The following is an 18,570-nucleotide window of genomic DNA, read 5'->3' on the forward strand; positions in this document are numbered from 1 at the left end:
TTTATGTTCCATTTCAACCGGTGATGACGGATATTGCTTTGTTTTATGAGGCTGAGTCGTTGTAAAATGTGGTTTCCATGGGAATAACAGGGGGCAAATTTAATTTGAAAAATGGATTAAACAAATTATAAATTGCTATGAAGCTTTTTTTCTCCGTAGTTGATCTATTTATTATGTTGTTACTACTTGAGCATTACAGTAGCTGTATCCTTTGTAAAAGTTCTTTTATCCTTTGTTTTTTTCCTCCATATGTTACTGCAGTGTATTTCAATGCTGTTTGATTAAATAAATAAAGGTCAGATGTGGATTAAATGCCCCATAATTACATAAAATCATTTTTGTTGTTGTTGACTATTGCACATTATGAATTGAATGTGGAGCAAAATGTTTGCAGTAAATGTGGGCATCGCCATGAAAATAATCAAACACGGGAGTCAGATTGTTATTGTTTAAGCAAAAAAAAAATTTGGTTTATGTAGAAACAAGGAAAAGGTTTGCAGTTGTATAGTTCCCTCCCTTGCAAAAGTGTTAAAGCTTAAAAAAAACAGATCCAAACCCTGCACCCACATCATTTGCAAAGAAAAAAATGAAACCCAGTGATCACTCACAAAAGGGGAGATGAGTACACATATATATATAAAATATAAAATCTGACATTTTATATATTAACTCATGTTAAGGTTCAATATTTGTCACTACACAGCATTAAACTGGCGTGTCTGCTCATCTTTTTAGGGCCTTGTTTTTTTTCTTCAAATCTCATATAAACCAAGAGTCATAGCAAAAATGAACAAACAAATATAAAGGGAGAGGAAACCAAAATAGAAACAAAGCGACAGACAAAAAAGGCCTCCGCCACGGCCGTCCAGCTGTACAGCGCAGTGAAAACATAAGTTACATATTAGCTCTTTTTTTGTCTTTTGTTGATTTTTTTTTTTTTACACACGTACAGTCGTGATCAAGGCACAAGGATCTTCTACAAGTCGTTTTTCTTAATCGTCGTCGTCGTCTTCTTCAATAGAGTTGTACAAAATAATACATTTTACAGTCTGTACAAGAATAATAGTCCAGCAGAAACATAAAGACACATGAAGCCATAGGTGGGCGGTGGGTGGGGAATGTGTGGATCACGGTAGGTGTGGATATAGAATTTTTCTATTAATATATATGTATATATATACATATTTATATACACGCATATATAAATATCTATATATACTGTACTTTATATATTTAGCTTGGGTTTTTCTTCCCTCTCGCTCTCTGGTTTGCTTCCGTCCGTGAAAATGTGAAGTCCCATTTGTCCACTATCGTGCAAAAAATGCTTCCAAAATCCCACTCAAAAACAAAAATCATCTGTTTTTCCTCTTCTCTCCTTGCTCTTCATTGGTGGACAGCACATGGAGAATAAACAAACTCAGAACTCACTTTGGGATGGGCCTTCAAGAGACAAAACTAGTGTTTGTTAACAAGTCTTCCTGCATCCAGGTTCTGCTGAATTTGGGGAAAATGGTCCTGGTAGGGGTGAAGGGGCGCAAAAAAAGAGCGAGTGGGGAGGAGCCTATCACAAGAGCTCGTACTGCCGCAGGTGCATCCGCTGGATGATGTCGCGACAGTCGCTGAAGACGCGGCGAATGTTTTCCGTGTCCACGGCGCAGGTGAAGTGGGGGTAACAGTAATGGCGGCCGTCCCCGCTGGCTGTGCTGATCCTCTGTCGGAAGGAAAGTGAAATTTAGCTGTGCAATTTTGCTAATTCATTGGCAGCCATTGACAGTGATACAACGTTCATTCGCCCGTCCTGGCCGAAAAACGTGCTTGCAACAAGTACAATCTGTAGTATGAACATACCAGAAACTCGTCCCGTATGAAGTGCTTTGCCCTGGTGACACGCGGATCTTCGCCCGGCTCCGGTATTGCTGTTGGACGACAAATCCACAATGTTTTTTGTTGGCTAAACACTACTGACACCATTCTTACTTAACAGGCCTTTGAGTTAGTTTACTTTGAGAAACATTCCAAATCAAACAACGGTTCCTGAGCGACATGTTGCCAGTTGTTGACTTGGATAACAAGCTCATGTTAAACTTTCCGAGACAGGCCTCAAATTGTACCAACACATTTTGGGGAAAATGGCGGAATGAGAGCCATGTAGCGGAACGGTGATCTTGTGGTTAGCATGTCTGCCTTACAATTCTTGAGATCGAGGGTTAAATCCCTGGTGAATTTCGACTTTCCCGTGTGGGTTTTCTTCGGGTGCTAAGGTTTCCTCCCACGCCGCATAAACCATGCATGGTAGGTATGTGTATAAGCGCTAATGGATGTTCGGCTCCCTGTGCTCTGCAATTGGCAGGCCACCAATTCAGGGTGTCCCCTCACTATTGCCCATATGTGGCTGGAATATGCTGCGGCGCCCCAGTGTACCTTGTGAGGATAAGCGCCACATAAAAAGAATCTTTGAATGCTATCCAGACATGCCATTTGTAATTGCACATCCACTACAGTGGAGGGCAGTGCTGGTTTAATATTTAGTGTGAGCGGGGGAGTATTGAGCGCCTGAGTAGGGTTTTTAATGTGGTGAACACACAGAACAAAGTGGGAGAGAGCTAGTTTAAAAGTTCACTGTAAATCAGGGTTGGCCAAGTCCGGTCCTCGAGAGCTCCTATCCAGTCTATTTTTCATATCTCCCTCCTCTACCACACATGAATCAAATGATCAACTCATCAAGCTTCATACCAATCCCGATTATTCGATTCAGGTGTGTTGGTGGAGGGGAGACATGGAAAACAGACTGGATAGGGGCTCCCGAGGACTGGGAAAATTATCGAATAGTTCCTTATTTTTTCTTTTGTGGAGACAACACTATGACCTTTCCGCGGCGTTCTGACTTTGCCACTTACCATCGTCGGGCGTCGTATATCGTGCAAACTCAGGAAAATACTCCTCAATTTTCGACTTCCCTGCCAAGACCTTCTCGGCGAGGAGGTCCTGTTTGTTCAGGAAGAGGATGACGGAGATGGTCCGTAGCCACCTGCCGAGAGGGGGGAAATGACAAACAAGGTGAATTTCCCGCGCCGCCGATCAAAGGTCGTTCACCCAGTACGGCTTGAGTCAAATCATGCGACGCATCCAGACCTGTTGTTCCAAATGTTCTTGAATAGATTGAGGGCTTCCTGCAGTCGGTTGGTCTGATTGTCCTCTCTGATCACCATGTTGTAGCTGCTACTTGCCACCACAAAAATGATAGCCGTCACGTCTGCAAACAAAAAGAAGAGGTCAAATGGTAAATCCTAATCCGGGTGCAGGGGATGCAACAATCTTACCGTTAAAACACTGGATCCATTTTCGACGCTCGTCCCTCTGGCCTCCCACGTCGAACATACTGAAGGAAAAAAATTGGACTTTACTCCCAACAAACAATCTCGGATGACTTCTTTTAGGAAGGACTCACTGAAAATTGACTTTGTCTATTTGAAATCTTGTCTCGAAGATGCCGGATGTCAGAACTCTGCATCTCAGCAGGTCCTGAAACAAAGCAACACATTATACACGGATTAAAACATGAACATCGATTTTTTAACCTTCCTAATAAATGACTGAAATCATTCATTTATTATTAAACTTGGGAATGTTTGAGGTGAACCCACCTGGTCGGTTGGCGTGTAATCGTGTTGTCGGACCACGTCCACCCGATCTAGGAAGCTACGGAGAAACGGAACAGATTAAAAGGGTGAAATGACCGCCAGGGGGCGTGTGTTTTGATTCGTGGTGTGATCAGATGGAACATGTCGGAGTCATTTAGCTCCGTAGACCAAAGTAGGGACTGCGAGTCAATGGAGCATCTGTAGTTAGTGTGTGAGGTAAGGCACGCCCACCATGAGTTTAGAATGGTGCCTACCCAGGAAGAAGCCACTGAATGTGTTCATTCCTTTACAACTAGGGGTTGCAAAAATGCCAATACTGCCATAATCATCAATATTACACACTAATGTCTTGTATACTACTTTTGCTACTTCTTAGTGTTTTTCTGGATGCCACGCGGCACAATGCTCCACCTCACAGGTTAGCACACAATTTCGGAAGCAGAAATGTGGAGTCGCTCCAATTTAGGATGTTGCACAGATAAATGGGTCACAGTCGGCCTTTTTTTCAAGCTTAGGTTTTGGCGTTGTGAAAATGAGAACAATCTGGGCTTTGTAAAATCGTGATCGTTTTTCTATTGGGGTGCAATTCCAAAATATTTGGTCTCGATTTTGTAACCAGCATGTTTGTGTGATGCCAGAAACCTCCCCAAATTTGGCACAGAAAGTGTTACATGGTGGTTTTTGCATATACTAGATTTACCGTATTTTTTGGACTATTGTTAATTCAACATAATTTTGTTCTTGGGCTCAGATCAAATTTAATATATATATATATATATATATATATATATTTTTTTTTGTTGTATTTTTTATTATTATTATTTTTTAAATTTGATCTGAGCCCAAGAACCAAATAATGTTGAATTAACAATAGTATTTGTAACATTATTTATATATATATATATATATATATATATATATATATATATATATATATATATATATATATATATTTTTTTTTTTTTTTTTAAATATGAGGCCAAGAACAAAATTATGTTGAATTAACAATATTAAAATGGAGAAAAACAGGCTAAATCGGCATCTGTTAACAAAGCAGTTATTCGGATAACTATGACCTAAAAAGAACAACATAACATAAGCGGTCGTATCCGAGAGAAAAAAACAACCTGCAAGTCACACTTGGGTATTCGTCATAGTACCGCCTAAACTATGAAAAAAGAGTGACTTATAGTCCGGAAAATACGGTAGATAATTTCCGATATCTTGGTTGAGTGAATACCTTTGACAAAATGTGATTTCTGAACACTTAGCTATGTTTACTTTATGACGATGAAACTATATTAGTAGTATTTCAAGGAACTTTTAAAGAAGAAAATGTTAACCTCGTCAACTAGGGTTCGGGTTAGGGGTTAGTTTTTGTACCCCAAGTCAAGTTGACGGCGGTAGACAGAAACATGATCGTTCAATGCCAGCCAGCAGCTGGAGAGGAAATAGCGTAACGAGTCTCAATACTATCCCTATGCCCACCCGCCGTTTTTCCCGTCACGAAAAAGGGTCGTGACCGCCGCTTTCGGGGGCAGGTATGCAACCCCCGCTGAGGTAAGCGGGAATGTTGCGGGTAGGAGTGAAATGTGACAAGAGGGTTGCAGGTAGCACACCAGGAGAAGGAGAGTCGCTGTTGACCCCCACACACTCGTTACGCCAAATAAGGACCACCAAAATGACGAACTTTAAAACAAAGTAGCGTGATGAAAACCAGCGGGGAAAAAACAGCCTGCATTTTCCTTTCTAGCGGCAGCCCACGCGCTCTGGATAAACACGTCTCTCTATGTTCTGCTTTTTTTAAGAGCTTTATTCTATTAATAGCGATATTAAAATGGTTTCTGCTGCAGTAACAGTGTAAAGAAACCTCTGTATTTACATAACAGGATAAAGTCGCATTTATTTATAGGCTACAGTGAGTTTGGCTTTTATCGTTTTTGGACAGCTCGAAAGGGGAATACAAAACTTTGAAGGCTTCAAAAACGTATAAATAAGACCTCATTTTAGTTCACTGACGGTGATAACCGGCAAATCCATTCGAACATAAAAGTTAGTGTGGCAAGATTTAAGAAAAATTAAGTTTGAAATGAAAAAAAAAAGATCTACAACAATAAAAATCGCCAATACATTAACAATTAAGGAATCTACGTACACAAAATATGTTGTTATTTTATTCCGTGACGTGACCTAAAATGAACTTGTCCAATTCACTTAAACTGGTTTCCGATGCTCATCTTTCAATGCCATTGACAGCGCTAGACGTCCAATCCATTTTGGCTGGAACGTCAAAATGTTCTTTCAAAAAGTGTGACTTATAGTCCAGTCAAAAGGAATTGCTTAAAAATATGTAAAAATACTAAAAAACGATACGTCTTCATGAATCATTTACACACAAACATAGGTGTGTGTGTGTGTGTGTGTGTGTGTGTGTGTGTGTGTGTGTGTGTGTGTGTGTGTGTGTGTGGAAAAAGAAAGACAGAGAAAGAGCAGGGAAGAAAATAGAGAGGAGGCAGTGTCTGACATTACAGCGCAGCTCCAAAAATAGCTCTCCGGCACCCTGGCCTCCAGCTCGGTTGTCATGGCGACAGAACCACACACGCTATAAATAGACAATCGGCTCCAAATCTTGTGAGACTGGAGTGAGGCCAGCGAGAGGGAGAGCGGGACCAGAACGGGAATGGCGGCGGAAAAGTGCAAAGAGGGAAGCGGTGAAGGCGCCTCATGCCAAAGCGGTACATATACAGGAAGTGAGATAAGATAAAAGAACGGAATCATTGCTTTGACCTGAGCTTGGCACATCTTATGTCATTCAAATGTTGACAAATGGCATCCAAAATAATAATTATGGAAGCTTTGCGTCACTCAAATATGTCCGTCACTATTGTTGAGTGCGCCTTGACCTCGTGGGGGCGATGTCGTGCGCATGCCCACGTTACAGGGAGAAGAAGAACGTCTACGCATATGCGACATGATCACCGAGGCGTCAAAATATCGCATTGTCATTTGGATCATCACCTTAAACTTGTCATTTTAACATTTCAAATCCAAGATTCTGCACAATACACTTAATTCATGATTTTCAAAATGTATTTGGAAACAAATTTTGGGGCTGGTTTACATCACACGTTGCATTTTAGTGACGTCAAGCTTGCATAAACGAGGTAAATCAATTTGTATTACCCAAATAATTATCCATATTTGGAAGAGACTTGCTGCTTTGGGACAAAAGGAACCACAGTAATTACTGAAAAAAGCCTGATACCACGAATGTAAATCAATTTTATGACAAAACAATACAAAAGAGTCTTTGAACAATGATACGGTATTTGCCAGCATTTGTCCCAATTGGATTTTTGTCAAGGGTCATTGCTCAATTTAATACAACATGCACTCATAGTTAGTCAAAAGCGATTTAAAAAAATACAAAGCAAATGTTGAAGGAAAACCATTCTTTTTAACAAAGCCTGTCAAAAAATGTGGATTGCGGTTTTGCATTTCATTGGATCGTTGCTTAACCAATCGGTGGACTTGTCCAGATCAACGTATCGTTACGCCGCAATTCGCCAACAAAAAGTGATCTCCACTAAACTTGTATAAGAATTGGTGCATTTTTAGAGAAAGTACCCTTTACATTAGTATGTCAATTCTGAAAAAGACGTAATTAATGAATTGGTTGCCATGTTTCAATGCTAGTGAACGAGTATAAATGCGTCCCAGCTGTTTGGCAATGAACACAAAGTTAGCTAATGAGTCAACACTATGCACAAAGTATATGACCATGTAAGGCACAAGGAACACTTCCTCCCATATACATTCAAAATTTTTCAATTGTCGCGGCCATGTTTGGTCTACATTAACCGCGATATTTGAGGGATTACTGTACTCAGAAGTTGTCATTTTAGGCTTCGGAGAAACTGTCGTTAGTAACTTCATGCATCTCCGTGTCAGCCCAGTAATTAATGTTGACTCGCAATTCAGCGCGTCCCCCATTCGTGTTTACACGGGCCGTCACGAAACGGCCGGGTGAGCCGATTGAGTTACGGGTTTATTTATTTCTGTACACTATTATAACACAGATAGCAAATAGAATAAACATTTATATTTGAAGGCTTTGTTTAAAACATACAATAGGATAACAGCTATAATAATTCCTTTTTTGTTTCCTATTATTAAGTGATGTATTTATGTTAGGTGCTAGGTGATAAAAGTCCTATCCATTTGGGTTTTATGATTTAGTGCCATTGACGACAGTAAACGTCCAATCCATTTGAAGAGTGCAAAGGAATTGGACGTCTATTGTCGTCAATTGCAACGATTGAGCTACATTGGCCGGCTCAAATGAATATTTTGATAGTCTATTAAACTGAAACATTTTGAAAATAGTCAACTAATCCACTCACTGTATGCAAAAATTAAATCCTAAATCCCATCCTTTCTGTCAACTGCAAATATAATCATCTACTAATTCTATTGAGGACAACATAAATCTGAATATTCGCAGTTTTTACCAGTCACCCTGCGCAAAATAAACTTTTTTTGAACAGAACTACAAGATCAGGAAAGTGTGACGTAGTCAGCGCTACACACCAAAAGGCCTCAAAGTCAGTGCAAGTGTGAAAAAATTGGGGGTGCCATGTTGATCAAGGGTGGACGTGTTCACCTAACGCCAACAAGCTCCCATCAATAACGGCGAGGTTGTCCCTCTCCCGACACACTCGCTCCCTCTTTCTCCTCCCGAAGCCCGCCCGGGCTCAAAATAGCTCGTTCTCTCTGCTTCTCCGTTTACATAAGTACACAGAAGGAGGAGCGCCGAGGGGAGCGCCAAGGGGAGCGCCGAGGGGAGCGCGCTTCCGCTCTGGCCACCCGGCCCAACAACGGATCCATCACGGATAGGTCTCCGCACAGACACCATTTTTATTTTTACATTGCTTCCAGGCGTGTCCGATCCGTGAGGACAGCGAAAAAAAAATCATTCACCTCCACTTGAAACAGATTGGTCACCCTTGTCCCCACCATTTTTTTTTTACGACGGTTTATGACAAACGTCAAACCAGGACGCGCAAAACACACAAAAGCAACGGAAATGAATGGCGACCTTGCGCGTGGACAATGTGAGCCTCCTGCCCTCCCTCCATGCGCTTCATGTGACCGGCGCATGCTCTCATGGGCAGCGCACAGCGGAAACATTTCATTAGGAAACGGTCAAAGGGGCGCAAAAATAGACACAACAGCGACTCTAATATTGCGTAACCCGCTGGAGTAATACATTTTCACGTTGCGGTGTGGTCAAGTAAAAGCGAGGCGAGCTAATTTAGGAAAAAGGCCAACGCAGAAAGTGGGATTCAGGAAGAGCTGTCACATGAAAATTCATCCATTTACTAAAGTTCTCGTGTAGATTGCGGGTGGCAAGGAATTCAGGTCCAGTCCCCAGTTAAGAAATTTGTTTTAAATACAATTGAAGACATTTCTTGAGATGTGCAAAGAAGGAAAACTAATATAGTACTCGTTTGTGATGACCATAATTGTTTTCAACTGATTTTCACCATTTCAGTTTTCCTGATTTTTCATGACCTACTTTTGAGTTTGACATGAATTACTCATCCGCAACTAGATGAGAACTTGTCGCCAGTTATCATTAAGATGCAATGTAACACCCGGAAAATGCATCACTGGTATGCTTCTTTAAAGATTAATTGCCTTGTTGTCTGCTAGACCTGGGCGATAACTGGATTAAATTAAGGTTTTTCATTGTAGATGTTTTATGATAATATAAAATTTTAGAGGGGCGGCCCGGCGGCTGAGTGGTTAGCTCGTCGGCCTCACAGGGGGTGTCCTGAGTTCAAATCCAGGTTGGTCCAGGTGTGTGGAGTTTGCATGCTCTCCCCAGGCCTGCATGGGTTTTCTCCAGGTACTCTGGTTTCCTCCCACATTCCAAAGACATGGATGGTAAGCTGATTGGACACTCTAAATTGCCTCTAGGTATGAGTGTAAGCGTGAATGGCTGTTTGTCTCCTTCTGCACTGCGATTGGCTAGCCACCAATTCAGGGTGTCCCCCGCCTCGTGCCCGAAGGCAGCTGGGATAGGCCCCAAACGCTTTGCAACACATAGGTGGAATTGAACTTACTACTGCGCACAGTCGATGAGCTGATATTCATTAGACCTTTCCCAGCAGGATCTCACTCCATCGTCCTGCCAGAGGATCTTTGAGTGGTCATAAAACTCCTGGAAGGAAGGAAAAAAGGGACATGAAGAGGGTTTTGAGTCGATGCATGGTTGACATTGTGAGGCCACGTTCTAAGACTAATTAAAAAGAAGCTGCGAGATGTCATATTAGCTTGAACGAGGAAGAGGGGGAGTGGTGGAGCTATGGGAGAAAAGCCCGGCCGGAAACTGAACAGTTCATCGGGTTTGTGAAGAAACCAAGAGCTTTGTGCTGACACAAAGCTCAGCTGTCACTGCACGAGGGCCTATCTTAGCCGAGATCTTTAGATGTCCGCACACAAAGAACGGGGGAGCACAATTAAGCCTTTTTGAGATCGAGCACGAGTTTGAGCCCCCAAAAAGAGTGGCCAGTGGCACTTTTTGGGAGTGTTGTCTACCAAGTACTTTCAACAATATAGCAGCACTAAAAAAGGTACTGTAATAACAAAAACATTTTTACGAGCCGTTTGGCAGGAATGTAACATTCCCTGAATGAGTTTCTTGCAACTTCACAGACTGCCTCCCATTTCTTTCAGGAGTAATTCTATGGTTAACCGCTAGGTGGTGACACCTTTTTTTGAAGCTGTACATTTTACAAAAGAAGAATGAAAACAGGAAGTATTTCAGAACACCTAAATTTTGCCGGAATATTATTGAACGCCAAAACCTCTTCAAATGACCGTATTTTCTCGCATATAAGCCGTATTTGTAACTAAACAAAATGATGACTGAAGCAAGGGTATGGCTTATATGCGCACAAGACTTGCGATACTTTTTCAGCAGTATATGTTGGCAAAGTAACATTTACTATTTGTTGGTTATTTTCAATTTTGCAGTAAGAAGACAACCATCACTGGATGAATTAATTCCTTATGATAATGACCCTAATAATGTGCTTTTGATTCGTACAGTATCTTAGAAATACCACGTGCGATGATTTTTTTACCCTTCAGAATAACACATTTGTACTCCCTATTAAAACCATGAATATGCAGGTGAAAATTGTGAATCAGCGGGTGGCTTATACGCGAGAAATTGTAAAATTCAACGATTTTAAGGCAATTTTAAGGTCGCGGCTTATACGTGAAGAAATTGGGTTATTTTTACGATTACAAAGTCAAATGTGTAGCCTGAAATAGTTTTAAAAATCTTTATAAAAACTTTAAATAAAGTGTTTCTATATCAGTTTTCACTTAATAATGTAGGTATTATCAAATACAGAGGTGGGCAAACTTTTCGGGCCGGGGGCCACATTGACCTTTAAAATTTGCAGGGCTTATCTAGTAGATTCTGACACATAGTATCGACAAACAAAAAGTAGGCACAACACAAACCCTTCTGGTGGTATTTCTGGTCAAACCATTTTTATTTCTTTTTTAATAACTATGTTTTGCTTTCATTACTGTGTCAATTCTAATCTCGACCATATTGAATTGAATTAAATTTGGAGCCAAGCGTTTATTCAAAGCGTCATCATCTCCGGGGCCAAAACATTTTAGAAGAAAGCAACCACTGTTATTGTTTTTATTTTTGTACTTTTTTGTACGTTTAAAAGCAGAGTCAACCAGTCTGACTGGTTTCCAGTTGGCCCTGTGGCCATTAGAGAGGGAGCAGGGTGAAGTAGTTGAGCGAGAAACAGAGCAAATCCGGGTCAATCAGATGGATGATTTCCGACGAGATTATTCCACAATGAATGCTTTAAGCTAAATTTAAAATGCCTCTTTAAAAACCTCATTCACTGTCAATAAGAGTCATAGCCCAAAAACAAAAGTGGCATTCTTGACTCAAATGGTATCACAAATAAAAATGCAACTATTTTCTAACGTTACTTAATGTCACGTAGCGTGAACATTAAGTTCTGCTTCCGCTGTGATATGTATCTTTATGTCAGCCCCCTCTCTCAAACCTGGCCGCAATTTCAACAAATATCATAACAAACAATCAAAGCGGGATTATTATATTAATTAAAAACCCCTCTTACACAGAAAAAAATGCTCTCGCATTGCAAGGCATGGACGTCCAATATTCTGCATTCAGCTAAGAAGAACAGGTTAGGAAAAAAATGCTAAATATGTCATGGTCAAAGACTAGATTAAACACGAGTCTCAAATCACCAGTGTCCTTTTTGAGCCTTGAATATACACTAATTGTCCATTTTTTTCCTAAAGAGTAATTGAAAACTTGTCTAATGACGGCTACTCCTTTAGGTGTAGATTTAAGACCTCGCCGGGGTGGTGTAAAACTGGGTTAATTTCACAACCAAGGCAAGATTCCCAGGCTGATAAAGGCTTACCAATGAATTAATAGGGTATATCCTTTTTTGAGGTAACAAATCATTAACAAGTCCTTACTCTATCTTGCTTAGAGACCGACACTCCGTGGGTCCCTTTTGGGAGTCTTTAAAAACAATTGCTATTACAAAGAGCTCTCAAGTGAGAAGCTCATTCATAGACAGTCTCCCCTAGCGCTTGCAAATTAGAGCATCAGGGAGCAATACCTGACTCACCTGCAGCACACCTGGTTTACTCAGTCAGTAGACTGAGGTGTGCTAGTAAATGATAATTAATATTGATGGATAAAATATTTGTCGAGCTGTTTCTAACTCATTTACGGGTGCAGAATCCAGATGTGATGGCAGTGTTTTCCTCACGGAAATATAGAAACACCAAAACTAAAGATTCCGTATCGTATGTGGTTATTTCATTTTAATTTAAAAGTAACAGGCAGTACAATGTTAAATTAGGGGAAAAAACATACATGACTACCTGACTTGAAAACGGACAATTTTGGAAGGAGAATAGCAATTTTAGTTTTAATCAGAGTACTAATCTAACTCAAGAGATATTATTTTGTCATTTTCATTTTTAAACGTTTTTTTTTGGTAGGAAAAAAATAGAGATTTTGAGTCCATAAAACGCAATCCCAACTAAATGCATTCAATTTCATCACGTGTTGCCTCTGTGATTCTCGTCAAGTACTCACTCACATATATCAAATTTAAATGTTGAATTATATTTCATATTTAATATTCACTTTACACAGACAACAAATAAATGTTTTTTGTCACGATGTTGTAAACCATTACCTATGCAGTTTGAAAAATTCTTTTTTGATGTCCATTTAATTAATCAATTCTCAAATTATTTGTCGACTTCTATGCGAATCATCTTGAGCTTCTTAACAGAAAATATTCTGTCTGATTTCTGTAGATGATTTTTTTAACCTATTTTGCTTGCAAGTATTTGGAATTCATTGTGCAACATTTGTCAGCATATAGCATTTTGGTTCCAGTACATACTTGTGGGTAAAGTGTTAAGCCCAGAGCAAAATAACCCAAAATAACATGATTAATATAGAAGGCACCCATACGTCGCCCTTGCATTAGTTGCTCTTACCGATGGAAACTCGAAATCCTTCTGGTTCATTTGGTGGAGGACGTAGTCGATGCGCAGCTGGTTAGCAGGACAGGCTAGCTGGCACGGTGGCGTAAGCGTACTCATGGCGGACACTATGGTCTGAGTGGGGAACAAATGAGGTCAACTTCAGACACAAGGGCCTCCCAAACAAAGTCAACATTTACGTATTGGTCTTTACCTCTATAGCCTCTTTGATGTTGTTTTTAATATCGTGGATTTTCTGCTTTTTCTCCCTGTGAAGAAAACGCAAACGTCACCGACAATTGAGAACGCTTCAATACAATTCATGTCTTTGCAATACGCATTTTGCTTCTCAGGGGAGTGGTTAGCGCGTTGGGCTAACATTCCTGAGATCGAGGGTTCGATCCCAGGTGGGTCCTCGCTGTTTGGAGTATGCATGTTCTCCCCGGGCTTGCGCGGGTTTTCTCCGGGTACCACCGATCAAAAGAAGAGGTGACGAGAAAAGTATGGCTTCAGTCACGCTGCCATACCTTTGCTTTGTTAAGGATTACTTTAAGTATAATATTAACGCTGTTAGAAAAATTGAGTTGGAGTTTTTTCCGGTAATGTCTAGTTGTTATGATAAGAATCGTTGACTGAAATTTCTTTTACATTCAAGGAAACACTTGAGGTCTTAGCAAAGCTGATTTTACTCATTAGCATGAATGAATCAAAATTCATGGTAAAATCATCATTAATTCATTTTTCATTACAAGCATCATCTTGAAAATTGACCAAAAAACTGAAATGTTGGATGATTTCTTGTCATTCACACATAAAAAAATACTCATAGCTGTTTCTGGTAGGCTTCTATTATATATCAGCTGTTTATATATCAGACAATATTTAATATTAACTCATTGTCTGCCTTTGACGACGATAGAAATCTTAGCCAATTGGACTCTCTGTTGCCGTCAATGGCACCGAAACCCGCCGACTTTCATTAAAACACTTTTGATAAAAGACCAGATAGTCTCATCTATGATGATACAATCCTTTTTGCATAACATTGCCTCATCCGAACTATTTTTCATGCTCGTCTTTATGTCAGTGGAGTTAACTTGAATGTTTTGGACTCCAATTTGGCATGATCTGAGAAGAAAGCGCCATTTGTTTGCATTTTCCCGCAAACATGGCTGCGGGTCCAACCTCGGCTCATCCTCATCTTGTGAGTTTCCTAAAACCCCGTATCACGTCGATCTACCGGAAACAAAAGTCACATTTTTGTTCTATTTTTAACTGCCGATTTCCTTGAAAGGACTAAGTAAGGCCTATCATGTGCTCGTCTGGACACCACTACCTGGTGTTGCTGCCATGATGCCTTTCATTAAAGTGGGACTTATTCTAAATTTAAAAAAAAAAAAACGGTTTCAATACACAATCACCCAATCACGTAACGTCCATTCATTCTTTTGGTGTGAACTGAAATGAGTGTATCACTAGTAGTAATCCCATCCATTTGAACTGGAAGGGCTCCCACTTCAAATGGATTAGACGTTTCACGCCGATAACTCTCGAAAAACTAACAAGGAATCATTCATTCCTTTTCCGAATAGCTTCTCCTCACAAGGGTAGCAGGGGGTGCTGGAGCCTATTTCAGCCAGCCACGCAGGCCCGGGGAGAACATGCAAACTCCACACCAAATGGGATCGAACCTCCGAGCCCAGAATTGTGAGGCAGATGAGCTAAAAACTCGCCACCGGATGTCTGCACATCATATTGGCCTGCGAATCTCTTCTAAGTGGACTGAAAAAACTGTCTTAAAAGTCTAAAAATTTCACTTCATGAAACCAGCAAGATCTCTGGTTGGGTACAGCCTAGTCAAGAAATCTCTCCATTGCGTTAACTGCTTAAATAAATGGTTACAGTTATTTTTGGAGTGCTTTTAATTATAAATTGCTTTTGTGTTGGCATAAACATGAACTTGAAACCCCAATTTATTTTAAATATGAAAATTTTAGGCACTTTGGACCCTTTTTGAGCTCAGTAATAATGTGGTTGGCTGATGTAAAGTTATATATACTCATGTAATGCGGCTATTGTTTCTTGCCAGCATTTTTTTCTCGGGATTAAAATGGGACACAAGCCTCGAGCAGGTGTCTACAAATAACGGGAAAATAAAAGAATTGTGAATTCAACTTACTCCGCGTTGAAGCCATTGACGTGCAATATTCGCATCTGCTTGACTATCGTGCTCTTTCCGGATTCGCCAGCCCCTGGAAACAGGAAGAGGAATGAGAAATTGACCAATGTGGGAACATGAAATTAAACTAAAGTGCATCCATCTTGTAAAGTTGACAATTTTTTCTGCTTTATTTGCTGTTGCATAAAGCCAGAGGTGCCTTCAAATGGAGTTTTTGATTTGTCAAGTGACTAGGCTTGTCACTCAAAACGCTCGCAACTCAAATCAGGCTAAACTGCCAGAAATGCCAATCTGTTCTTTGATACGGTTAAAAACTACAGTTGTGTATTCACCAATGTGACAAAATGATTTTTAATGAATATCAGAAGTTCGCTTTAAAATAGGCTCATTTTGACACCAATTGTTTATTTTTTTCAGATGTACTTTACAATAATACAGTGAGTGTCCATCTGTAACAATAATGTTTGCAATAGACTGGTCTGTAGAATGTAAAAAAAATGAATTTATCTTCAAATCTGATAATTTAAATTGATTTCATCACATCAGCGCCAGAGGTGAGAACTTTACACTGCTGCTACAGTAATTACAGTATAGTACAGTAATTAATGTAGACCAGACATGGCAGCGATAATCAAAAAATCGCAAAGTAGGGTCACCCCTAAAACTATTTTTTTAATTCAATGCTAAATCCTAGTAGCAAAAGTGGCTTCCGCTTACGAGTTTTATTGTAGATATTAAAATGTTTTTTTAACTTAAAAAATACTAATATATATTTTTTAAATAATTGCTGGAAAAAAAAATCGCAAAGTAGTGAATTCACGATAATTGAGGGATTACTGTATACCCTTGAATTACATGCCATCTGACATAAGTAAATAATCATCAGCAAATAGACAATGTCTCCTCAAGGCTCTTCAGCAGGGAATCGTGGTATTATTAAAAAAAACTGCCAGGATCAATTTGAGATTAGGAAAACGGCTAACGGATAATCCCAGAAGTAACCCTAATTTGCCTCAATCCAAGCAGATTAGTGGGACGCCGCAATACGTGGACAAGCGACTATATCATCTGAGGGGGAAATGCCCCATCGTCAGGTCATTATATTGCGACTGCTTTTGCCCGAACACCTACACACAAGAACACACACATCTGATGACAATGCTCACCTAATAGTAGGAGCCGGTGAGTGGCGCGATATATCTGTTTGTCTTTCTGAAGCTGCTTCTCAATCTTCTTGTTGGCTTCCCTCTGGGCCTTCTCCTCGTTGCGTTGGTCTTCCGTCTTGCTGTTGCCGAGACAGCCCATCTTTACCCTCCCCGATACCCCGACGAAAACCACGACCAAAAACACCCCGGTGGGGTCACCGGGGGAAAGGTAGCAAAAATGAAGGCTAAATTCCGAGACGGGCCCAAGAGTGGATGACCCGGATCAGAATGGGAGGCATCTATGAGGATGGATGGAAGGGTGGATGTTTGGTTGGGTAAGTGGATGATGGATGGAAGGATGGATGTGGCTATTTACTGGAAACAAGAGTCAGGACAACAGCGCCGTGTTTCCACTGTAAATCCGCAATGAAGTCATCAACGCTGCTACGAGGGGATGTGAAATGGACATGGATGAAGACACACAGCAGCACTTCCCTCTCGATTTTCCTTCAGTTTTCCTCGCAAACCATCTCGTCTCGATCCTTATCTCGGAGAGGCTGGACGAAGGCTGCGCATTCAATGGATAGATATTTCCTCTTTGGGCTTCACCGTAGCGTCTCGCCGTCGATGAACAACCGTTTTTTTTTGGTTGTTGTTTTTTTTGTGGAGGGGGGTGAGATTTCTTTAGATCCTCTCGGCGTCAACAAGCAAGGAGACCCCCCTCCCACCCCCTGAAAAAGGCCCCTTTCTCCGCCGTCCTTTCCCTCGCTCTCCTCTCTCCACCGTCACGTTAATTCGCGTTTCTCCTCACATCGGCGGTGTTTTTTTTTCTTCGCCCCCCTCTCTCCTCTCCTCTTCCTCTCCTCTCAATTCTTTGGGCAGCTGCGTGTCCTTGAATGCAGCTCGACGTCCAGGTGTTTCGCGGATGGCAATCCCCCGCTTGTCAAGCTAGCTCGGCGGCGGCGGCGGCTCGTAGTCCCCCGTTGCTGGACGGCGGTTACATGTGTACCAGACATGGAACCTACCGCCGTGTTTTCAAGCCCACATCCGAGCGTAGACTGCGTTTTTTTAAGGAAAGGTGGTTGTCGTTGTTTGTTACAGCCGAAGGTGGACCGCTCGTCTGGCCGTCACCGGGGTCCGCTGGCGTTTTTGTTCAGCTAATTGTTCCTCGGCGGCGGCGTCGCTAGGCGTTATTTGTGCCCCCCTTTTTTTCTCGGAGAATTGCACATTGAGATAGATAGCGTTGAAGAGGTGGGGTGGGGCAAAACGGCTCTCACGGAACCCTGGGAACGACGGACGACGGTCAAGTGTGTCAGGTTGAACAGACAGAGTTCCGGTTGAGCCTTGGACAATAAAAGCACTTGGCTTGCCCAAAATGCATTTACTGTTCCACTTTATGATTTTTTTTCGGTCATGTAGCTCAGGTATGAAAGCATGCGGATCAATTAAAGAACAAATTAAATTCTGGTAATCGTTACCGTTATTATTATGATGCTCTTGTGATTAGCACATCCGCTTCAGAGTTATGAGGTCATGGGGTTCGAATCCGTGGACCTCTTGTGTAAAATTCCATATTGAGAATAAAATCATGATAGTACGAGGTGAAAGTTGTAATGTTACAAGAATAAAGTCATACATTGAAGTCTTTCATTTTCTGAACCGCTTTATCCTCACTAGGGTGGTGGGGGGTGCCAGAGCCTATTCCTGCTGACTTCAGGCCATAGGCGGGGGACACCCTGAATTAGTGGCCACCCAATCGCAGGGCACAAGGAGACAAACAACCATTCACGGTCACACTCCTACCTAGGGGCAATTTAGAGTGTCCAATCAGCCTACCATGCATGTCTTTGGAATGTGGGAGGAAACCGGAGTACCTGGAGAAAACCCATGCAGGTCCGGGAAGAACATGCCATGTCGTTGGACCGACCTAGATTTGAACCCAGGTCCCCCACTGTGAGGCCGACGCACTAACCACTCAGGTGCCGGTCAGGCTGCCTGCATTAAAGTCATGATATGACAA

The 18,570-nt window shown here is 41.2% G+C and overlaps 1 protein-coding gene across 1 annotated transcript; it reads right to left on the bottom strand.

The window, feature by feature from the left end:
• Positions 1 to 439: 439 nt before the first annotated feature.
• On the bottom strand, positions 440 to 17,884 carry LOC144075827 (guanine nucleotide-binding protein G(s) subunit alpha-like). The gene is made up of 12 exons (XM_077603242.1): positions 16,572 to 17,884; positions 15,406 to 15,478; positions 13,441 to 13,495; positions 13,242 to 13,361; positions 9,770 to 9,867; positions 3,645 to 3,699; positions 3,449 to 3,522; positions 3,321 to 3,379; positions 3,133 to 3,253; positions 2,898 to 3,028; positions 1,849 to 1,916; positions 440 to 1,711 (listed from the first exon to the last, which is right to left on the bottom strand). The coding sequence occupies exons 1-12, from the start codon at positions 16,708 to 16,710 to the stop codon at positions 1,565 to 1,567; spliced, it is 1,140 nt and encodes a 379-aa protein (XP_077459368.1). The 5' UTR covers positions 16,711 to 17,884; the 3' UTR covers positions 440 to 1,564.
• Between the last annotated feature and the right edge of the window lie 686 nt (positions 17,885 to 18,570).

Source organism: Stigmatopora argus, chromosome 6 (genome assembly GCF_051989625.1).
Source record: "Stigmatopora argus isolate UIUO_Sarg chromosome 6, RoL_Sarg_1.0, whole genome shotgun sequence".
In the NCBI taxonomy this organism is placed as follows: domain Eukaryota; kingdom Metazoa; phylum Chordata; class Actinopteri; order Syngnathiformes; family Syngnathidae; genus Stigmatopora; species Stigmatopora argus.